Below are 24,494 nucleotides of genomic sequence, written 5' to 3'. Positions count from 1 at the left end.
TTTTTCTAGTTTTCTGTGCATGTCCAGAATTGAGACTGAATTTTGTTGAGATAGTGAATTGTGTTTATTAGTTTTTTTCCTCACTAAAAGATTTTATTATTATCTTTAAGTAGTTGTACAAAGAAGTTGCCACTCAAGAAGCAGTTTATATATACAGTGCATCTTTTCATCACCCTTTTCATCATTCTCTCCTACTGATTAGCTTTTAAAAGTCAAATTAGTCTTAGATTCCTAGGGTACAGTTTCTGGATTATGTGTATCTTCTTAATGTATTGCTACATTTGATTTTCTCACATCTTGTTGAAGACTCTTGTGACTGTGAGGGATAACAACTTGATTTTGTGGTAGTGGTGTCTTTAAATGGATTTGGTGTTACAATAATGTTACAATAATGTTGGCATCATAATGTTTATGTGGTACTGAGGAATCAAACCCAGGGCTTCATGCATACTAGGCAAGCACTCTACCACTAAGCCACATTCTTAAACCCTTTTTTTCTTTTTCTTTTTATAGGTTTATTGGGATTTTCTGACTAGATGATTATACTTTTTTACATTTTTTTTTTTTTTTTTTGCTTATGTGGTGCTGAGGAATTGAACCCAGGGCCTCAAGCATGCAAGATGAGCGCTCTACCACTGAGCCACCTTCCCAAGCCCCTGATGATTATACTTTTTTAGTTTTACAGTTTTTACAGTTTTTACCTACACTGAGACCTGGGCTTAGCTGAACGGAGGGAGCAGTGGACATGGGGCAGGGAGATTTGCTGATGTCATCTAGGTTTGGCTGGTGGCGTGCAGCATATCTTTGAGTAATTAATTTATGTTATTTTTTGTTATTCCAGTTCATAAGAAAAAGCATTAATAGGACTAGGAAGGTGGCTCAGTGGTAGAGCGCTTGCCTTGCATGCATGAGGCCCTGGGTTTAATTTCTCAGCACCACATAAGCAGAAAAAAAAAGCTGGAAGTGGCGCTGTGGCTCAAGTGGTAGAGCGCTAGCCTTGAGCTGAAGAGCTGAGGGACAGCGCCAGGCCCAGAGTTCAGGCCCCAAGACCGGACCCCCCCCCCCCAAAAAAAAAGAAAAAGCATTACTAATACTGTCCCCTCTTTTTTTTTTTTTTGGTCGGCTGTGGGGCTTGAACTCTGGGCCTGGGCGCTGTCCCTCAGCTCTTCAGCTCAAGGCGAGCGCTCTACCACTTGAGCTACAGCGCCACTTCTGGTTTTTTGGTGGTTTATTGGAGATAGGAGTCTCACGGTCTCTCCTGCCCGGGCTGGCTTTGAACTATGATCCTCAGATCTCAGCCTCCTGAGTAGCTAGGATTACAGGCGTGAGCCACCAGCGCCCGGCTTGTCCCCTCTTTTTTACTGGGTCCAATGGTGTCTGAGAATGTGACAGGGATGACAGACATGATTAAGCTTCTTAGAATTAACACTGACATCGTGACATAAAGGTTGTTAACAGTAAAAGCAAAGATATGTCTTAGATACTCTCAGGGCCTTGCACCCTCAATGGGCTTTCTTGCTTAGATGATACTCTTCTACTTAAGCCATGCCTCCAGCCCTATTTTTGCAAGCTAATTGGAGATGAAGTCTTGTGGATTTTTGTGACTGGGCTGGCTTCAAACTGTAATCCTCCACATCTCAGCTTACTGAGTAGCTAGGATTGCAAGCATGAGCCACTAGCTCCTGGCTGTATTATGAAATCTTTATAGCAGTGAGCACTCTATTGTTAGTACATAACAATAAACTTGTTAAAATCTCCTTGATAAAATATCTTACAAAGCTTAATATAATATCCTAAATCATCTTACTAGTTTTTCAATCTTTGGGTTTCAAATTTGATTTTTTTGTGGTTCCAGATAGCAATTACTATAATATCTTAATATTATATATCCTTATATATATATATCCTTGAAATATATATATCCTTATATGTAGATATGAGGAGATATTTCTGAATTATATTCACACCAGATGACTCCTCAACGTACTTACAAATACGTTGCCAAGTATGATGGATGGTACCTGCTGGTGGTCTCAACTAGTTGAGAGGTAGAGCCAGGAGCACTGTTGAGGTTTGAGGCAGCCCAGAATAAAGATCCTTGTCTGCTAAACAAAAGGGTTGGTGTATAGTTCAAGTAGTAGAGTGTTGGCCTAGCCTGGTTGAAGTGGGGTATTCAATCTCCAAACTACAAACAAGCAAGAAAACAAGCAGACAAATAAACAAAAACCCCACCAAAATGCCTCTGGTGTGGATTTAATGGGTTTAGTTGATAAGAAGCTTAATTCAGGTTCATTCATTTGGCATCTGCCTACAAGCCAGTAGAAATGACTTTACTGATGGTTTGTCAAACTTGTTTCTAGATAATCAAGTTATCTAAAACTAATGTCTTTTCCCTAGCAAAGATGAAGTCTTACTTCGGCAAAGAGAAAAAAAATGAAAACAAAAAAATGGATTTCTAAATGTAGTATTGCTGCAAAATATAAGAGGAGGAATCTTTTTTACTAGTGGATTGGGTGGTACATTTGACTGCTTTGTGGTTCCAGATAGCAATTATTTCTAATATTTATTTTGCAGTGAGGGCCGAGGCAAGTTGACGGTATTTTCAGTTAAAGCTATGTTAGCAACAATGTGTGGTGGAAAAATGCTGGACAAATTAAGATGTAAGTATTTTCATATTATTTGAAAAAAATGTTTTCAAATTAAGTCTTTCAAACAGTTTTCAGACTTTTGGATGATGCTGTATTGAGCTCTTTTGATGGGAGGGGGCTTCCTACACTTCCTTTGCTTCAGCTGGCTATGAATGTGTAAGTTACGCCACCTGCTGTTGGCTGATTTAATTTAAATGAAAGCGCTGAAGAGGTTCAGAATAATGATGTTGACATTTTGAAAATACTCTAAAAATATTTATCATATTATTAACATGTGCTTGGAGATGATTATACTTGGAGCATTTAGTTGGAAAATTAGCTTAATTGCTTTTGCCAGGTTTGTCAAGTTTAGTCTTTTTCCTAATTAACTCCATTCATTATCAGGTAATATTTACCTAATTATGATTAAACTATTCCTGTTCTTAGAAGCAGACTCTGGCATAAATTGATAGTCTATTTTGTTTGATTTTTCCTTTAGTTTTTGTTGTTATTGTTATTTCTATTTGGCCACTTTGGCATTTTGCTATTCACTAGGTACCATGAAAGAAGGTTAAATGAAGTCAGAGAGGAGGAAATTCATGACTATTTACTTTTGCTGCTTTTGATTTTTTTTTTTTGTTGTTCATTCAGTACTGACTACTGAAGATATGGGTAGCATTATACTGGGTGCTTTACATATGTTCTCTAGTGGAATCTTTAAAATCCTTTTAAGCAGCTGATACGATTTTGTTTTATAGAGGAAGAAAAGCTGGGATTTCATCTAATTAAGGGTCCATCTTAGTGGATAAATTGTTTCTCATTCTCCGCTACGCTGACACTGTGTTGAGACATATGTGATTATAGTATAATGTTCAGCTACCTGACACAGGTCCTCAGAGAGTAAAACACTTGGTGTCAGATTTCAGGAAAATGGGACTAAAATTACTGGTTTTAATGAGATTTTAAGATAATCTAAAGATATTTTCTGTTGTAGAGTTGAGCTGTCCATCCTGCAGTATTTCCTGTGTGTGTGTGTGTGTGTGTGTGTGTGTGTCTGTGTCTGTGTCTGTGTCTGTGTCTGTGTCTTCTGTGTCTGTGTCTGTTATGGTTGTGGGGCTTGAACTCTGGGCCTGGGAGCTGTCCCTGAGCTCCTCAGCTCAAGGTGAGAGCTCTACCACTAGAGCCACAGTTGTCACTACCAGTTTTCTGGTGGTTAATTGGAGATGAGTCTCACGGACTTTCCTGTCTGGGCTGGCTTTGAACTGTGATCCTCATATCTCAGCCTCCTGAGTAGATAGGATTACAGGCGAGAGCCACCAGCGCCTGGCTCCTGTAGTGTTTCTTGTAGGCTGGATTTTGATGATTGCTTCCTTGAGTTGTTCTTTTGTATCCTACTTTTTCCTCCTTTAATTGAGAAGTACAGAGGCTCAATCACATTCAAGTTCGAGTTTGGGGGCAAGATTACTTCCTATGGTAATTTATTTTCTGTGCTTTTTCTTACATGTCTTCCATGTCATTGAAAATTGGAAATGCAGATTGCCCACTAGATTAGATTTAGACATTCTAAAGAAAGATCTTTGATCATATATTTGGTTAGCCATTGTCTTATTTATCTTCATTTCAAAATCAGCTGCCATGCAGTAACGTAAAATCATGGTTTTACTTAAATACTAAGGTTCCCTCCTGCATTATTTCAAAACATTCTTTTTTTTTGCGGGGGAGGGGGGGGGTCCGGTCGTAGGGCCTGAACTCTTGGCCTGGGTGCTGTCCCTCAGCTCTTCAGCTCAAGGCTAGCGCTCTACCACTTGAGCCACAGCGCCACTTTGGCTTTTTTCTTTTTGCTTATGTGGTGCTGAGGAATCGAACCCAGGGCCTCAGGCATGCAAGGCAAGTACTCTACCACTGAGCCACCTTCCCAGCCCTCAAAATAGTCTTTCGTGGTTTCCTAATACAGTGTGATGTTTTCCTGGGGAAAAATAATATACAGATGAAATTATGTTTTATTTAGGCACAAAAAAGTTGAAATTTTGTCTGTTTTTAATGATGCTGTTGCTGCTCCGTTTGTACTTCTTTTGAGAATGATCTGTTGAATTCATTTGTCTATTTATTGGTTAAGCCATTGAGGTTTTTTTTTGTATTTAATTGTTTGAGTTCTTTATATATTCTGGGCATGAATCCTCTGTCAGATGAATAGCTGGCTAAGATTTGCTCCCATTTAGTAGACTATCTCTTCATTCTGGTTGTTTCCTTTGTTGTGCAGATTCTTCTTTTTTTAAATTTTTGTGCAGTTCTATTTGTTATTTCTTGCTATTATTTCCTGAGCTATTAGATTCCTATTTAGAAGGTCATTGCCTGTGCTTATCTTGAAGTATTTTCCTCTAGTAGTTCCAGTGTTTCAAGTCTTACATTATGATCTTTGATTCATTGATTTTTTTTGCACAGAGTTGAGAGATAGGAATACTGTTATGGTCTTTTACATATGGATATCCTGTTTTCCCAGCACCAGTTGTTGAAAAGGCTATCCTTTCTTCAACATGTTTTTGGCATTTTTGTTGACAGTTTTTTTTTTTTTTTTTTGGGTCCAGTCGTGGGGCCTGAACTCTGGGCCTGGGTGCTGTCCCTCAGCTCTTCAGCTCAAGGCTAGCGCTCTACCACTTGAGCCACAGCGCCACTTCCAGCTTTTTTCTTTTTGCTTATGTGGTGCTGAGGAATCGAACCCAGGGCCTCAGGCATGTAAGGCAAGCGCTCTACCACTGAGCCAACTTCCCAGCCCTTGTTGACAGTTTTGTGGCAGTAGCTATGTGCTTATATTTCTGAGTCTTCTTTCCTTTGGTCTAGGTGTCTGATTTTGTGTCTGTGCTATGCTGTTTTTGTTGTTCTTTCTCTGTAGAAGTCAGGCACCAGCCACTATGACATGTCCAGCGTTGCTTGGATCTGGCTTTCAACAAACATTTATTGTGCACATAGAAAATGAGAAATATACCAAAAGAATTTCTCTGGGTTGTAACATGATAATTAATTAATTAATTTATTGATCACCTGCTTTGGGGCTTGAAATATGGGCCTTGAAATCTGGATGCTGTCCCTGAGCTGCTTTTGTAGGTGAGCACTCTACCACTTGAGCCACAGTGCTACTTCTGGCTTTTTTGTGTTTTTTGGAGGTAAGAGTCTCACAGAGTTTCCTGTCCAGGCTGGTTTTGAACTGTAATCCTCAGGTCTCAGCATCCTGAGTAGCTAGTGTAAACCACTGGCACCCAGCTATGGTGCTTTTATGATTACAATAAGTTACACGATTTGTCCTTTATGTGTTTCTGAAAGGCAACATTTGGCTAGTCAGAGAGAAGATGACCTGAGATTCTGTCTACCTGCTTTTGCCCAGATTGACCCATTGATGTTCAGTTGTTTGCCTCTTCGATGTTTTTTTTTTTTTTTTTTGGGTCCGGTTGTGGGCCTGAACTCTGGGCCTGGGCACTCTCCCTCAGCTCTTCAGCTCAAGGCTAGCGCTCTACCACTTGAGCTACAGCGCCACTTCCGGCTTTTTTCCTTTTTGCTTATATGGTGCTGGGGAATCGAACCCAGGGCCCCATGCACGCAAGGCAAGAGCTCTACCACTGATCCACCTTCCCAGCCCCCCTCTTCGATGTTTTATTAATAAACTGTAGAGAGGCCTGCTTTTGAAGTTAAGCAGTTTCACTTATTCAAAACTGAGCCTTGAAGGCTGTGATTCTTCAGCCACTTGTTACTTCTGCAGCCTTTCTCCTGACCCATGCTTACTCTGAATGGGTGATGCTCATGGTTACATATCTCAAATAATGGAAAAATTTTACAACTAGAAGCAAGTAAGAAATAGGAGGCTGAGATCTGAGGACAGGATGGAAGCCACTCCTGGAAAGAAAAGTTCATGAGATTCTTATCTCCAGTTAACTAGGAAATAGCTGGAAATGGAGGTGTGGCTCAAGGGGTAGAGCACTAGCCTAGCCTTGAACAAAAAAAATCTAAGACAGCCAGGTACTGATGGTTTACACCTGTAATTCTAGCTACTCAGGAGGCTGAGATCTGAGCATCACAATTTGAAACCAGCCTAGGCAGAAAAGTCCACCTGAGACTCTTACCTCCAGTGAACAACTCAAATATGAGAAGTGGAGTTGTGGCTCAAAATGGTAGAGTCCTAACCTTGAGCAAAAAAGCCAAGAGACAGTGCCCAGGCCCTAAGTTCAAGCTCCAGGACTGGCAAAAACAAAAAGCTAAAGGAGAACACTCTGGCTCTGAGTTTAAGCCGCCAGTATAAAAAAAAAAAAATCCAAAGATGATGATGATAGGTAAGTAGTATTATATTGCCCACTACACAAAGCATTAGAAATGGTCTTCACAGTTACATTTAAGGACTCATTTATGGGATTTTCCTAGGGGAGAAAGCCTCTTTTTCTTTTTTTAAAAAAAAATATATTTTTTTATTGTGAAAATACTGTACAGAGGGATTACAATTACATGGACAAGATAATGAGTACATTTCTTATCAAGCATCGTAGCCTCCTCCTTTGTTTCCCCTTCCCATCCCTTCCCATCCTCCCCCCCGCCCCCCAGAAAGCCTCTTTTTTCTATTTGGAAGCTGTTAGACATACCTTCTTTCAGAGATGTATAAGTAGCAAGAGAATTAAGGGAAAATGAATCATGATCTGGGAAACGATTTAATATCCAAAGGTCTAACTTTTTCCCCCACACTAGAGATTGAACTCAGGGCCTTGAGCATGCTTGGCAAGCATTTTACCACTGTAGTCTTAGGTGTTGTTTTTTTTTTCCCCTAAATTTTCATTAAATTTTATTGTCTCATCTACTTCTTTGTTAGAATCTTATATGTATATAGCATACTTAGACTATTTATTATGCTTCATTTAGTATTAAAAATTAGCAATCAGCCTTGAGCTGAAGAGCTGAGGGACAGCGCCCAGGCCCAGAGTTCAGACTCCACGACCAAAAAAAATTAAAAAAAAAAAAAAATTAGCAATCAAATATGTCATTTTTCTTACAGATCAGAGAAACATTCTGAAAAAGACTAGTACCTTAAGTAACAAGTTTCTTTATTACATTTTTAATTAATTAATTTTAATATTTCTCTTATTAAATGAAAGTGTTTTTGCTGGTTTTCTTATAGTATAAGCCAATTAAATTATAGTTTCCTTTTTTTTTTTTTTTTGGGTCCAGTCGTGGGGCCTAAACTCTGGGCCTGGGCACTGTCCCTCAGCTCTTCAGCTCAAGGCTAGCACTCTACCACTTGAGCCACAGCACCACTTCCAGCTTTTTTCTTTTTGCTTATGTGGTGCTGAGGAATTGAACCCAGGGCTACATGCATGCAAGGCAGGCGCTCTACCACTAAGCCACCTTCCCAGCCCCTAGTTTCCTTTTTTTTTTTAATCGTTATGGGGCTTGATCTTGGGGCCTGGCATTGTCCCTGAGGTTTTTTTGGTTCAAGGTTAGTATTCTATCCCTTTGAGCCACAGCACCACTTTTGGTTTCCTGGTGGTTAATTAGAGATGAGTCTCATGGCCTCTCCTGCCCAGGATGGCTTCAAACGGTGATCCTTAGATCTCAGCCTTTTGAGTATCTAGGATTATCAGCATGAGCCACTGGCACCTGGCTGTTTTCCTTTTTTTTAAGAATTGAAAAAAATAGGACCAGGCTTGTAAACCCATCTTCTTAGAAGTCAGTAGTTGAGAGGATTGAAGTTTTTAGGCTAGCCTGGACAAAAAACTAGCAAAACTCCTTTTTTTGTTGTTGTTGTTGGTTGTGGGGTTTGAACTCAGGGCCTGGGCTCTGTCCCTGAGCATTTCAGCTCAAGGTTAGCATTCTACTACGGAGCCACAGCACCAGTTCTGGTTTTCCGGTGGTTTATTGGGGATAATAATCTCACAGACTTTGCTGCCAGGTCTGGCTTTGAACTGCTATCTTCAGATCTCAGCCTCCTGAGTAGCTAGGATTACAGGTAGGAGGCCCCCCCCCCTTTTTTTTTTGAGACAAAGCAAGTGCAATCTTGAGAAGTAGAGCATGGCCCAAGTGACACTTCCCCAGTGCCCCACACAACAGTGCTGGCTGTCTCACATTTGCTTCTGGTACATCTCTGGTACATCCCTTACACAGCCACCCTGCAAAGCCAAGGTTCTAGGGGCCCTTTCACAGCTGTCACCCAGGGCATGTGCAAGAAGCTGAGTGGGTGCAAGTGAGTCAGGCCACACTCCTACAGCACCTATATCAAGCAACATGCTGGACCTCACTCACTGGTAGAGAAACAGGAGGAAGTGAAAACTCCATCTTAGTAAGTCAGGCGTGGTGGTATGTAAGACCAATTACATGGGAAATATAAGGTCCAGACCTATCTAGGCAAAAATTTAAGACCGTATCTGAAAAGTAGCCAAAGCATAAAGGTCTGGGGGCATGGCTCAAGTAGTATTGAGTATAACAGCAACAACAACAAAAAAAAGAAAATCAGTATATATAAATATCTCCATATATTTGTCATATATGCCAAATATATATAGCAAACATATATGGCAATAAATATATGGAAATATATATGGCATACATATGGCACATATATGTTTATGGCAATAAAGATATGACAATATATATGACATGTACGTATGTCTCACACACACATATGACAAGTGTCATTCAGGTGTACTTGAAAATAGGCTCTTTTTATGGATGTGGTTGTTTAGTCACAATACTCCCTAGCCTGTCACTCATTCTCTTTTACTTTGAGGTAGTGGTAGATTGTTGGTGTGGGTCTACACATGTGTGTTTTTGTGATTATGAAGTGATGTATGTGTGTTTTTATGTACTTGGTACTTAAGTTTCTGGTCCTAAGTACTTGTACTGATTGGTAGTGACCAAGTAGCAGCAGAAAACATGACTAATAGAGTCTTAAAGACCTGGGATTTATTTTCTCATGTAAAAAATAAGTCCAAAAGCAGGTAAGTGGCAAGTTTGTGTAGTTATGTAGGACTCTAGTCTGTCAAAGACTCCAGTTCCTGGCTTGTTGCTCTGCTCTCTGGCTTTCTTCCTTAGGATCACAAGCTGACACTTCTGTTGCAGGACTTAGCATTCCTTCCCAGCAGAGAGGGCAAAGAGCTGCCTCCATAGGAAAGCAGATGGTTTTCCATCAGTCTACTCAGAGCTACAGAGTGCACATGAGGCTGGGAAGTCATACTTGAAGTGGACACAGCGCCACTCTCTAGTTACGGTTCATGTGGAGATGAGGGCAGAGGTATGGAGTGGGCGCCTTGAAGTGTCTGCCACATCCTATATTGACTCTCTGTTTTCATTCACATTTAATGGATGATCATCTTCCTTCATTGCAAGAACAGCAGCTAGCTATTAAAAAAATCGAATCACTTAGGCTCTTCCTGTGCATAGCATCAAGTATTCGCATTTGTGGTAACATTTCCGCGTTCTCAATCTTCAGCCCTCCTTGAACTGTGGCCCAGTACTCTGTCTGCAAGATGGTTCCACTCGAAAATATGCAGATTCACCCTGATCACTTTGGTTCAAAGCTGAGTGTGGTATCTTGATCTCTAGTTTGCTTTCACTTGGGGTTGTCAAGGTTTTCCTAAAGTAGAAATTTAATAATCATATTCTTTAAAAGTCTTTCCTTCCTCAGTCCCATTTGCCATAACTGCAACTCCTTGCATTGGGATGTCTTGGATTTGAGAACCTGCCATATGCCACTACTGCAGCTAAGACCACCACATTCATGCATTGTTTACAGATTTTCTGGTCCTTTAAGTCACCATCATTAAGAATCAATTTTTTTGAAATCTAATTTTCTACACATTTCCTCCCTACTTTAAAAGTTTTTAAGCTAAAGCTGGGCACTGGTGGCTCACACTTATAATCCTAGCTTCTCAGGAGACGGAGAACTGAGGATAGCGGTTCAAAGCCAGCCTGGACAGGAAAGTCCATGAGACTCTTATCTCCAGTTAACCACCAGAAAACTGGAAGTGGCTCTATAGCTCAAGTGGTAGAGCACTAGCCTTGAGCTGAAGAGCTCAGGGACAGTGCCCAGGCCCTAAGTTCAAGCTCTATGACGAACGCCGCCCCCCCCCCCCCCAAAAAAAAGTTTTTAAGCCAAGTCCAAATTGCTGTAGTTTTTAAAAGTTTTCTTTGTAATCTTCTTATTTACTCTATATTCTCAATATAAGTGATCTGTTATAGTCAGAATGTTGCTCCCTAGAAGGCATGCTTTATACTCAGTACCCATATAAGTGTCTCATCCTCCAAATCCCACTCTTTCATTTGTCATCTTAATCAGACTCCAACCTGTTTTCACCTCATCATCCAAACCCTGTATCAGGACAGCTTTTAAATTTCTTTCTTTTAGAACTTCCTTGGCAATTTATCTGTTTGACAGCATACCTACTTCTGTCTTCTTTTTTCTTCTTTTGCATTGCTGGGTGAACCCAAGACATGCATAGTAGGCAAGAACTATTGCATTGAACTACATCGCCAGCTCATGTCTTTGTTGTCTGTTCATTTTTCCTACATGTGGTTTGATTTCTTTAAATTTCCTTTTAGAAGAGTTTCTCAGTATGTCTTTCTTCTTTTCTAGTCTGTCAATCTCAGACTCTAGATGTCATTTTTTTTTTTTTTTTTGGGTCCGTTCATGGGGCCTGAACTCTGAGCCTGGGCACTGCCCCTCAGCTCTTTAGCTCAAGGCTAGCATTCTACCACTTGAGCCACAGCGCCACTTCCAGCTCTTTTTCTTTTTTGCTTATGTGGTGCTGAGGAATCGAACCCAGGGCCTCATGCATGCAAGGCAAGCGCTCTACCACTGAGCCACCTTCACAGCCCTCTAGATGTCATTTTGTAGCTCTTTGTCATGTTGGATATATCTGATTGATTGTTTTGCATGATCTATGATTCTTGTTTCATACTGGTAATGACTCAGCATGTTTACTGTGCTGAAAAGTTCTTAATCTGTTTGATCCTAGGACACGTGTTCCTGAAATTGGTATATGTTGTCCTGTTTGTTGATTTTTGAGGTAGTTATATTCTTGCACCTATATATTTTTTGTATTTTAGTCTACAACACTTAACACAAGGCAATATTTGGTAAAGTATGTATATATATATATATATATATATATATACACTAATGCTAATCTTAAGTGCTATATATATATATATATACATATATATATATATAGCACTTAAGATTAGCATTAGTTGCCTGAAACCAGAAATTCAGAATGAAAGTGTATTTCTCCTACATAAATTTATCTTTCTCCTATATAGAAGAACTCTGACAGTGGAAAGTCAGTCCAGGGCTGGTTTAGAGCTTCATCTGGCACCCGAGCTTTCTCTGTCTTATGTTTGTGGGGTTTTAGCTTTCAAGTCTATCATAACCCTTCTGCCTCCAGTCTCATCTGCCAGTCAGTCACGTGACTACACTCTGCTCAAAGGAGACTGGGAAGTTTAATCTGTTTTATTTTGCTGTACAGAATGAAATTAGTGTTCATTAACTAAGGAAAAGAGGATGAGTATTAAGTGGGCATCTGCATACTCACTGTAGTGCTGGGCAAGGCGGTACTTAATAAAATATTTCTTCCTTCTTTCTGTTGTATTTGGAGTCAGTGTAGCCCTAAAATTCCTTTTATGTTATATTTCCAGCCATATTAGTTGTTTCTTAGGGGAGAAGGACCATGCTGTCCTTCAAAACACTCAGCTGCCAGAACCAGTGGCTCATACCTGTAATTCTAGCTACTCAGAAGGCTGAGATCCAGAAACCTCAGTTCAAAGCCAGCCCAGGTAGACAAATCTCTGAGAGTCTTATCTATTAATCAGCAAAAAACCAGAAGTAGAGGTGTGGCTCTAGTGGTAAAAATGTCAATTGTGAATAGAAAGGCCAAGTGAGAGTGTAAGGCCCTGAGTTCAGTCCCAGTACTGACCAAAACAAAAAAACAAACAAAAAAAATCCCAAGCCAAAACAAAACAAAAAAATACCTAGCAGACTTCTTGACTTGGTGCTTAAAATTGCATTTTTCAATTAATTGATTTCATTTTCTATAGGACCATATTGCTTTTAGCCCATCATTAGTTTTAATATTTTTACTTTGTTTTTGGTGCCAGTCCTGGGGCTTTATTCAGAGCCTTGATGTTGTTCCTGAGGTTTTTTGCTCAACACTAGTGCTCTCCCACTGAGCCACAGCGTCACTTCTGACTTTTTGGTGGTTAATTAGAGATAAGAGACTCATCAACTTTTCCTGCCCAAGCTGGCTTAGAACCACAGTCCTTAGATCTCAGCCTCCTGAGTAGCTAGGATTACAGGTGTGAGCTACTGGTGCCTGGCAATATTTTTGCTTTTAACTATTAGAGACATTGCTGAAGATTTTCATTTCTTTATTTATTTCCCATTTTCTTGTGCCTTAGAAATAACCTTCTGGGCAGGCCAGTGGCTCATACTTGTAATCCTAGCTACTCAGGAGGCTGAGATCTGAGGATCACAGTTCAAAGCCAGCACTGGCAGGAAAGTCTGTGAGACTCTTATCTCCAATTAACCACCTGCAAACCAGAAGTGACACTGTGGCTTAAGTGGTAGAGCACTAGCCTTGAACTGCAGAGCTGAGGGACAGCACCCAGGCCCTGAGTTCAAGCCCCACAACCGACCAAAAAAAAAATTACCTTATGGATGACAATCTTGATTTTATTTTTATTAACATGCTCTATTTTTTCTTAATACTTCAAGATAAACCTCAGATTAAACCAAAAGAGTGATGCTTGTATGTGTGTTACATATACCTACTATGTAGACATAGATTACTTTGAAAACTGTCACTAAAAATATACAAAATGTGAACTTTCAAATTGCTTTTAACTCACTTTTTAAAAAGGAGCATAGTAATTTGCAAAATTATTTAGGTCATATTTGTTTCTCAAGTTGTTTTAGCTTTTGGTTATATTTCTTATTTTCTTCAACTGTCGATGAAAGGAAGGAACTAAGTGGAGACAAGAGATCTGCATGAAGATAAAGAAATAGTAGAAGTATCTGAAGCCTCCCTTCATCTTCTTGGACAGTCTTTATGTAAAACTAGGATTTTATAATGTCAGAGTATCTTGGGATTAGGAGAGTGTATATGGATTTTTACTAAATAAAATATTCTAAACATCTTGTCAAATATTATCCCTCACAGGTATATAGTTATATCATTAGTAAACAAATACACAGATTTAGTGCAACTGCATATCTTATCACCAAAATGCTAATGTATCTGTATATACTCAAACATATGTGTATAAACACAGATACTGGGGAATAAAGACATGCTGCTATGAATTTTTATTGGAACAAAGTTTGGTATAAATAAATATATTTTTAAATATTGTATTTAAATATTACATATTTAAATATTTTAAAATATGTATTTTGCATACTGAAAAAGTAGCTATGTGGATACACTGATATCTTTGGCTTTAATTTTAGGTATAATATTAACACATGACTGACATTTATTGGTTTATTTGTAGGTGGAATATTAAGTGATTGGGATGGAGGATGCTTGTCAGCAAAATAGCTACATAGCATTAATAACAGGAATTGTTTTAATATTAGTTAAAAACCATAGTAACTTTGGGTACTTTTGCATGATACTGTTTTAGGGGTATAGAGCCATTTGTAAAAAGCTGGTATTTTCTTAGAGTTTGACATTATTTGGTTTTGTTCTCTTAGATATTTTCTCCCAGATGTCAGATTCCAATGGCTTAATGATATTTAGCAAGTTTGACCAGTTTCTGAAGGAGGTTCTGAAGCTCCCAACTGCTGTCTTTGAAGGGCCATCTTTTGGTTACACAGAGCACTCGGTCCGCACCTGTTTTCCACAGCAGGTAAGGACAATTTGACAAAATTCAGTACTCACCTGTCCCTCTACTTTTGAACATGTCAGCAGATGGCTTTCAGGCTAAGCTATAAAGTCCTCAGTAAGGGAAGAAAAATAGCTTGGCAGGAGGGGGTGGATGAATAAGAGAGGGGAACAAATTTACTGGAAAGCTCTTTTGTGGCAGAAGTGGGGATCTTTTTTTTTTTTTTTTTGCACAGACAAGGCCATGCGCAGAGTTGTACATGCACAGGGATGTGCATCTAGAGAGCTGAACACAGATAGGGCTGATAGGCACAGGGCTGCACACAGAAAGGCACGCACAGCAACAAGGCTAGGGGGCAGCTCAGCGATGCAGGTGGACTTACAGGTTTCCCCATTCTCTACACGGAAAGAAGTGGGGCTCTTTTCTAGGGAAAAAAAGTAACATTTGAAATATGTTAAAGAACAGTGTCTTAAGAAGTGTTTGCATATGCTGGGCACCAGTGGCTCATGCCTGTAATTCTGGCTACTCAGGAGGCTGAGATCTGAGGCTCGTGGTTCAATGACAGCCTGGGCAGGAAAGTCCGAGAGACTCTTATCGTCAATAAACCACTAGAAAACCGGAAGTGGCGCTGTGGCTCAAGGGGTAGAGCACTTGCCATGAGCTGAAGAGCTGAGGGACAGCGCCCAGGCCCAGAGTTCAAGCCCCACAACCATGACTGACCAAAAAAAAAAGAAAGTGTTTATATTATTGCTCCTAGAGATATATTACTTTCCCAAATGGGTTCTTTAAGCTGGGAAATGCAGAAATGGTGACATAAAACTATAGCAACACAGATGATTATTTTCTGAGACACTTGAGCCATAACACCACTTCCAGCCTTTTCTGAGTAGTTTATTAGAGATAAGAGCCTTATAGACTTTACTGCTTGGCTTACTGGAGTTGAACAGTGATCCTCAGATCTCAGCCACCTGAGTAGCTAGGAGGAGCTAGGATTATAGGAGTGATCCACTAGTGCCCTGCTCTGAGATGTTTTTTATGTTATTGTCAAAGTGATGTACAGAAGGGTTATAGTTACATAAGTCAGTAATGAGTACATTTCCCAAGAAGTTTTTGAGAAGCAAAAACCTGTTATACTTAGATTGAAAAAGCAGCTAATACAGGTACATATACATGTATACTCATCCCTTTTTATATATAAAGTTAAAAATTCATATTTATCTGAATTCAGACTTGAAGCAGTGTCTTCCATTGTTTAGGGGGTCACAGCTTTCACACTGAAGGAGGACATATAACCATGAGAAGCTCTTAGTAGCTTTGAGGCTGTGTTCTTTCCACATACTTCCCCTTATCCATTCTGTTCAGAGTTGTCTGTATCCACTACTTTTTTGTCTTCTCTCAACATAAATTCTTTAGTGTTGATAAATGAATGCAGTGACTTGAGAAGCTTAAAGTTATTAAAAATAATAGTAAGGAAGGACTGGAGCTGTGGTATGAAAGGTGGAGAGTGTCTGCCTCGCAAGTGCAAGGCCCTGAGTTCAAACACACTGTTGCCACAAAAAAGTCATAAACACATTTAATTTCTAAGTTTTAAGAAGTTCAGCATTTGGGGAGAAGGGTTATAGTTTTCTCCTGAAAGGTGATTTTTGATTTTTTAATTAAGTATATATTTTTTATTGTAAAGATACTGTACAGAGGAGTTACAGTTACATGAATAAGGTAATGAGTACATTTCCTATCAAGCATTGTTACCCCCTCCTTTGTTTTTCCCCTACCATCCCTTCCCGCCCCACCTCTTCCCTCCCCTCTCCTCCAGGTTGTAAAGTTTGTTTTCAACATAGTGTCTTGTACATCTCATTGCTACAATGGGTCAACCTGTATCCTTATTTCAGCATTTTGTTATTTTCCTTCCCCTCCCCAAATTAGAAAAATGTATATACAAGATGCAGGGCACTGGAATCAAATACAGTGAAAACAGGGGTTATACCATGGGGGAAGAACATACTAAAGAAACAAAAAAAATCACTTAGTACATTATAAGTACAACAGCAAGAAGCTGGGCACTGGTGGCTCATGCTTGTAATCCTAGCTACCCAGGAGGCTGAGATCTGAGGATCACAGTTCAAAGCCAGCCCAGGCTAGAAAGTCCATAAGCTTCTTATCTCCAGAAAACCAGAAGTGGTGCTGTGGCTCAAGTGGTAGAGTGCTAGCCTTGAGCTGAAGAGCTGAGGAACAGTGCCCAGGCCCAGAGTTCAAGACCCACGACCGACAAAATAAATGAATAAATTAATTAAATTAAAAAAACCCAGCAAGAAAGATAAAACCTTGTGCCCTATCTTGGAATTCATTTCACTTTGCATCATCTTATCTGATCATATGTACATAGCTTTTGACCTTTTCTGCTTGTCCTAGAGTTACTAGTTATTGCAAATAAGGGAAGCCATGGGACCTATGTTCCTTTGGGCCTGGCTTACTTCACTTCATATAATTTTTTCCAAGTCTTCCCATTTCCTAACAAATGTGATGGTGTCATTCTTTCTGATGGAGGCATAGAATTCCATTGTATAATGTGTGTGTGAATATATATATATATGTGTGAGTATATATATATATATATATATATATATATATGGATACATATATCACATTTTCTTGATCCATTCATCTATTGAAGGGCATCTGGGTTGATTCCATAATGATTTGCGATTTGATTGCTTATTTTCTAAGTCTGCATACTGATCTTAGTGTAGAGGATTAACCCACCCTGCAGGGGTTTTAGGTTTGATACCTGTCTGTATGGAAGGATGTGTGAAGTAGCAGAGTGGGGAGGGAGAGAGGAGCAGAGTGAGTTGGGAAAGGTGATGTGTCCTGGCATCAGCACCTGAAGGTGGTGGCACTATATGGACAGTTCAATACTTGGTGCACAGAGGAGGTGGGAAGAGTGAAGGACTGAGTGATCTTGGTTTTCAGAACAGCAGGATATTTCATTCCAGGAGTTGCCCCTGTTACTTTGACCAACCCACCCTCTCTAGCTGTGTGCCCAAATGGTTTATCTTCCCACTTGGAGACATTTTCTGGATTATTCTGATCTTGCTTTCCTGGACATTGAATTCATTTTGGTAGAATTGCCTGACACAGGCATGTATGTGTGTGTGTGCTATTTCATCAGGATTCTAGTGATAGACATTTTAACCGTCTTCTGCAGCATCCCCTCATCACAGGTAATCTGGTGTGGATTTTTTCTACCTTGCATTGATCTGAACATGTCTCACCATCTCTGAGTCAGGATATCTTGCCTAGCCAATAGCATCTTACAGTTGCACTTGGCAGGCCATGGTTGTGACAGGCCATCATTTCCTGTACACTCATGAACTTCATCATGGCTGTTCTTATTGCTACTTCATTTGAGATGGATCCACTTCTGGTGCTGCATGTTTTTCAAATGTTCTCTGAAAAAGAGCACTGTGATTGGGCATTTAAAAAAGTTTCTCATGCTTGTAATCCTAGCTACTCAGGAGCCTGAGAGCTGAGGATTGTGGTTCAAAGCCAGCCTGGGTAGAAACTCTGTAAGATACTTATCTCCAATAAAGACTATTCAAAAAAGCCAGAGGTGCTGTGGCTCAAGTGGTAGAGAGAGCGTGCCTTGAGCAAAAGAAGCCCAAGGACAGCACCCAGGCCCAGAGTTGAAGCCCCAGGACTAGTCCCACCCCTCCAAAAAATTCTGTAGAACACAGAGAGGTATGAACACAGAAAAGAGGAAAATAAATTTATTAGTCTGTGTTTTCCTGCAAAGTAACAATTAGATGTTTACAGCCTTTTTTGAAAAGAGGATATCTACAACTAAATGGAGCGCTATTTTTTTTCCCTTACTGAGAGATGACCAAAATAATTTCTTGTAACATCAAACTTCATCTGAAGGTAGAAAAGCTGCCAACTCCTCTGACTAGATGAAATAAATTTCAGCTTATCAAGAGGCTGGTATGGGGACTGGGAAAATGGCTCAGTGGTAGAGTGCTTGCCTTGCATGCATGAGGCCCCTGAGTTCAATTCCTCAGTACCACATAAGCAGAAAAAGCCGGAAGTGGCATTGTGGCTCAAGTGGTAGAGCGCTATTCTTGAGCTGAAGATTGAGGGACAGCACCCAGGCCCAGAGTTCAGGCCCCACAACTGGCAAAAAAAAAAAAAAATAGAGGCCGGTATGATCAATCCACATGTAATAAAGAATTATAGTTAATTCAGTTATTGAGTTAGTTTAACTGGCTGTTTTTCTTAGTAGGAAAAAAATATGGTGTACCTTACAAAGTTGATCTTACAGGTACATCTTATATTGCATGATTTATACCACCCATTGAGTGTGGTTTAGTGTGACCAGATCTATAGTAATGATCTCACTAGCATCAACTAGATTGAGCAAAATTATAGAGGCCTACAAGTGAGGCTTTGTTTTTATTGGGACTATGCGTTAATAAATGAATCTTTAGAAAGAAGTGACAAGTAGTTCTACAATTTTTTGTTTTAAAAAGGATTTGTTAGCAGTGCTTGCTGCCTGCCTGCCTGCTGTAGGAAAGCCCCCTGCTCTTCACTTTTGCCATGGCTAAAGGCTTATGATGTATTTGGTCTTGTCCCTACGTGGTACATGGGCAGCATGGAAGGCTGCCTGGCTTAGAGTCTTAGAGCTGTTGGTGCAACTACTTCCCTGATGTTTACCAGTCTAGCAGTTGTTCTCTGTCTGGACCTCTGATACCACTTTTACCTAACTGTTCTATGGCTCATAGTTTTCAGAGAAAGCAGGAAGATTGGTTATTGAGAAAATGGAGGGCAGGCTGGAGGTATGGCCCAAGTAGTAGAGTGTTTGCCTAACAAGCATGAGGCCAACCTCTGAGTTCAACCTCTAGTCCTGCCAAAAAAAAGAAAAGAGTTCATTAAAAAAAATACTAAGGACCATTGTCCACTAGTTCCTTAGTGGTTCAATGGCAGTCTGAAGAAAGACTGTGCTATTCAGGAACTGCTCTTATATTATTATTCCTTTAATCATAGGCAAATTGGAATTTAAATTCATGTTTTAAGATATAGTTTTTCTCTTGGCTCTATTTTTTTCTGGGGAAAATAAAGCAGAAATAAAATACATACACACACACACACACACACACACACACACTCATGTTCTAACTAACTTCCACTGCCTAATGGATGAGGTTCCTAATGGGCCTTCATGGCTCACATCATTCCAGCCTGGCCTATCTTTTTATTGGCATTGCTGATTGCTCTGGCCCCTATCTTGTCTTTGATCTCTTCTCACTCTCGTTGGCCCAAGGCGGGCAGCATAGCAGCGGGGAGCCCCCTTCATTCTCTCTGGCTTGGTGGAGGAGCAGCACCCATGCCCTGAGTTCAGACCTCATGACCACTACCATTACTACCACTAACAACTAAAATACAGCAAAGCCAGGTTAGAGTGGGTCACACCTGTAATCCTAGCTACTTTGAGGGGCTGAGAACAGGAGAATTGCAGTTAAGGCTAGCCTAGGCAGAAAATCTCAAGAGACCTTTTCTCAAGTGGCCCATGCTTGTCATCCTAATCTTGTGAGCTGCTGAGATTGGAGGATTGCTAAAGGGATTACTATTCCAGGCCATCTTTGCCGAAAAGCCCACAGGAAACGCGATGCTTGCTTAGTCTTGTGATCTCAGCAAAGACTTACCCAAAAGTAATCAGATAGCTGCTCAGGTACATGCCTAAGCAAGAAGTAAGATTATATCCTTAAAATGACCATTTAAAAGCTAAAGGGCTAGAGACATGGCTCAGTGGTATCTAGCTAGCCTCATAAGTATGATGGTCCCAAGTTCAAACCAAGATTGTCTTTCCTCCCATTTGAAAAGGTAGAGAAGAAGATGGAGGAAGAGAGGTGAGAATAATAGAATAATGTGGAATAGTAGTAAAGTATCAATGATTAGAACAACAGGGGACAACAAACAGGAATACTTGTTTCTGAGAAAAAATATGAGGCTATATTCAAAGGTAGGATACCTGATTGCTCTAGTAGAGGAAGATGTATATAAACCATAGTGGTGTCGTTCCGTAGATCAGCAGAGGTTGAAATGATTAGAAATGAAGAGTGTGTACAAAGTGAAAAGTTTAACACATTTTTGAATGGAAAAACATTTTTTTATATTTACCCTCTATTCTTTTTTTTTCTTTCTGGTCCTGAGGCTTGAACTGTGGGGCTGGGTGCTGTCCTTGAGGTTTTGTGCTCAGCTTAGTGGTCTACCACTTGAGCCACAGCTCCACGTCTCTGTCCCTGAGCTGTTTTGCTCAAGGCTAGCACTGTTTTCTGATGGTTAATTGATACAAGTCTCTTAGGCTTTCCTGCTGGGGCTGGCTTTGAACTGCTATCCTCAGATCTCAGCCTTCTGAGTAGTTAGGATTACAGGTGTGAGTCACTGGTGCCTGGCTACCCTTTATTCTTAATTATATAGAAATACATCTGGAGAGAAATAAAAAAAAAACTGTGATAGGAATGTGCATTGTTTAATTTTTATTATAATATTTGTTATAACCAGTATTGTGCTATGAAAACTAATGAGAAACACAAAGAATGTGGTAAACTCATGAGCAAAATGAAAACAAAGTAAAAAGAGGGCTAAAGAGAAAGTCAGCCTGCCTTTTACATTGTTTTTGTTGTTGAGGTTTTGTTTAACTGAGTCATAAAATATAAGTGCTGGAAATTGTCTTCCAACAGTTCTTAAAATTTTTCTTAGAACCTTTACACTAGAAATGATTGAAAACCCCAAAGAACTGTTGGCAATATTTTTATATTAGAAATTAAAATTGAGAAATTAAAAATCTTATTACATGTTTACATAAATAGCATTTTTGTGACAACAAAAGTTTAACGAGAAATTTACCAATGCTACGTATTTTTGCAAATCTCTAATTTTAATTTTGGCTCACTAGAACACAGATGGGTTCTTCCATCTGCTTATCCATTTAGTCTGTCCTGATGCGTTGTTTTGGTTAAAATGTGGCTTCACACAGCTACATAGCTGGAAAATGGAGTCTTTCAATCACCTTTTCAGATCATTGTGGCTTGTTATGTGGCCTCTGGAAAACCCCACTGTATGCACAAGAGGACAAGATGGAAAGGCAAACAATGTCTTAGTATTGTCCAAACAGTTTGGCCTCATGGGCTCCCTGAAAATGTTAAGGACCTCCCAGGCAGCCCCAGACCACACTTTTCAAACCATATTTCTAGCCCTTGATAGCTGAGAAAACCAGAAACTGACATGTTAGGTATTTTCACCAAATGACAGAGTAGGGGGAAGGGCAGAGTTCTAGGGTATAACCCTTCCACTTCCCCTTCCATTCCTCTTCCCCTTCCATTCCTCATGCGTCTGGAGAATTCCTGGATCTAGAATATAATTTGAAATGGATAATCTTCTAAGATATCAAAATAAAAATTTTTGTTTGTTTTGGGTCTGAGACGGGAACTTAAACTTGGTACCTGATACTTTCATTCATTGGCTAGCACATTACCAATTGAGCCATGCCTCCAACCCAAGACCTTTTTTTAAAATCTTGAAGTTTTGTTTTTTTTCCCTATAGTTGGTGAACCAAAACTTTCTAGAGAAAGTGGCATTAAGATTGTAAGTGGAGGGGCTAGGAATGTGGTTTAGTGGTAGAATGCTTGCCTAGCATGCATGAAGCCCTTGGTTTGATTCTTTAGTACCACATGAACAGGAAAAGCTGGAAGTGGTGCTGTGGTTCAAGTGGTAGAGTGCTAGCCTTGAGCAAAAGAAGCTCAGGGACAATGCTCAGGCCCTGTGTTCAAGCCCCAGAATTGGCAAAACAAAACAAAACAAAACCCAAAAATATTGTAAGTAGAGCTGGGTGCTGCCGGTTCATGCTTGTAACCCTAGCTACTCAGGTGGCTGAGATATGAGGATTGCAGTTTGAAATCAGTCCTGGTTGGAAAAATCTATGAGGCTCTTATCACCAATTAACTACCAGAAGGCCAGAAGTGGAGCTGTGACTCAAATGATAGTGCACTAGCTTTGAACAGAATGACTCAGGGACAATGCCCAGGCCTTGAGATCAACTCCCAAGACTGGCAAAAAAAAAAAAAAAAAGCGGGTTTCGAAAATGTAGTTTTTAACAAATACATAAAGATCTAGAAACATTATATTTATAAAACATAGGATACATTTTAACTTGTGCTCTCTAACTTTTACTAGCTGATGAAAAACTTGATACCATCTTTTCTCAGGGGTCTAAAATAGACACTTGGTTTTCTTTTGGCTTGGTGGTCATTTCATGTCCAAACTAGAGGTTTTCCTTGTCTGATCTGTTCAAATGCTAACTGGCCTTCTGGATTTAGTGATGTTGGCTCCTTCTCCCAGACTCCATTGGGGTCTCAGACAGCATAAACATGGATGCCTGAGATGGGTAACACTGAGATACCCCTTCTGAGGCTAACTTCAGCCTGGCTGTCGACCCACAGCTGTGTGGAGAGGACTTGGCAATGATGACTCCTCAGCCTCTTCCCTCCCTCAGTGTTGGCCCTGGATCCAACCTCTTGGTTTGCTTTTCCAAGTTCTTCCTGTGGCGCTGCCTCATCTTTACCTCCCTTTTCTACTCCCTATTTACTAGTTCCTTCTTGAGAGATTGTCTTCAGTCAGAGTGGCTTCCAGCTACTGGAGTAGATTCTCACAGTGGTCAGAAGGCACGGGGGAGTGGAGCGAGTGTGTGCGGCCTCCTTGTGGAGGGTGGGGAAAGGTCCTTTTGTGGCACAGTTGACAGCCCTGTCCTGGCTAAGCCCCACGGCGCCTGCCCTCCTCATTGCCTGTTAGTATTCATTGCATGAATGGCAAAATCCAAGTTATTTCACAAGCAACTGGCTTTACTCAATATTATCTTTTCTATCGTTCTTTTCCACTGGGGATGGGGGGGGCATTTTTAAAAGTTTAATTGTGAAATACCCTATTCATGAGACACAAGTGGGGGAAAGAGTGAGATGAAATTCTGGGTGTCCTTTTGGCCCCATCCCAGCCCCCACCCCACCTTCAAATGGTGGGCTCAGGACATGGAAAATGCCTCTTTATGTGTCTGAGCAGCCCCTATATGTTGCCTTGTATCCCCTTCAGAGAGCACTTTGAAGTGAGCCCAACAATATATCCTAGACCCCTGCCTGGCTGCATCACCCTATATCTCAGCTCCTTCTTCCTTTCCCTGTGACCTAGAAAGGTGTTTTATGGCTTGGAAGAAAGAAAGAGAAATTTGAAATACTGTTGAGAATCTATTATGTCTCACCATAGAATTCTCTGATCTTGTCTTTCTTGACTTTTCTAATTTTCTTTGTATGGAACACAATCATGTGTGTGTTTCATCTGTAGTGGAAGCTTACACTGAGATGCAAATGAAAAGAGCACAGGGAAGTGTTTTCTATCCAGGAGATGGAGGGTGTACACAGCGAGTTCACCCTTACCTTAATTCTCTGGGGCTTTGTCACAGAAGTTACACAACTGTCATAAGCTTCCATTTTCTTTTCTACAGATGAGGGAGCCATTAAATGAAATCTAAGAATGTTTGCTTTTTGCTTTATTATTTACTTCAGCAGTTATTTATCAAGTGCCCATTTTTCCCAACTACTGTTGGTACTACTGGAAAAATGGCAGGTGAGTAGCAGACACCCATAGACGATGGCTTATTATCAGGTATGAAATGTCTGGCTCCCCCTTTAGATGGCAGAAATGGTGACTGGATGGACATAAGAGTTCTGGTCCTGGCTCTGTGCCTGATTTGAATAGGACCGTTACTAGTCACTTAAATGCTTTGCTCTTTTTTCCCCTCCTTATCTGTCAAATGAAGATTGTTAAGACCTAACCTGTTTACTTTATACAGTTGCTTTGGAACTCAAGTGGAATAATGTGTGCAGAAACATACTTTCATACAGTAATTGTGTGTCATAGTGACTGCAATAATGTAAAATATGGCTTCAGTATTTCACATGCATGTGTCATTGGGAGAAT

At 40.2% G+C, this 24,494-nt stretch overlaps 1 protein-coding gene across 3 annotated transcripts in view; it reads left to right on the top strand.

Moving 5' to 3' along the window:
* The window catches only part of Dtnb (dystrobrevin beta), a 199,708-nt gene that overhangs the window by 44,395 nt on the left and 130,819 nt on the right, over positions 1 to 24,494 (top strand). For all 3 annotated transcript variants that reach the window (XM_042696649.1, XM_042696651.1, XM_042696652.1), the window contains exons 5-6: positions 2,575 to 2,660; positions 14,347 to 14,501. In XM_042696649.1, the coding sequence (XP_042552583.1) occupies positions 2,575 to 2,660; positions 14,347 to 14,501 (241 nt within the window). The remainder of the gene's footprint in view (positions 1 to 2,574; positions 2,661 to 14,346; positions 14,502 to 24,494) is intronic.

This window comes from Dipodomys spectabilis, unplaced genomic scaffold (genome assembly GCF_019054845.1).
Source record: "Dipodomys spectabilis isolate Male_0828 unplaced genomic scaffold, ASM1905484v1 ptg000210l, whole genome shotgun sequence".
Lineage (NCBI taxonomy): Eukaryota > Metazoa > Chordata > Mammalia > Rodentia > Heteromyidae > Dipodomys > Dipodomys spectabilis.
The sequence above is the reverse complement of the archived record's forward strand: the minus strand, read 5'-3'. Positions and strand labels throughout refer to the sequence as shown.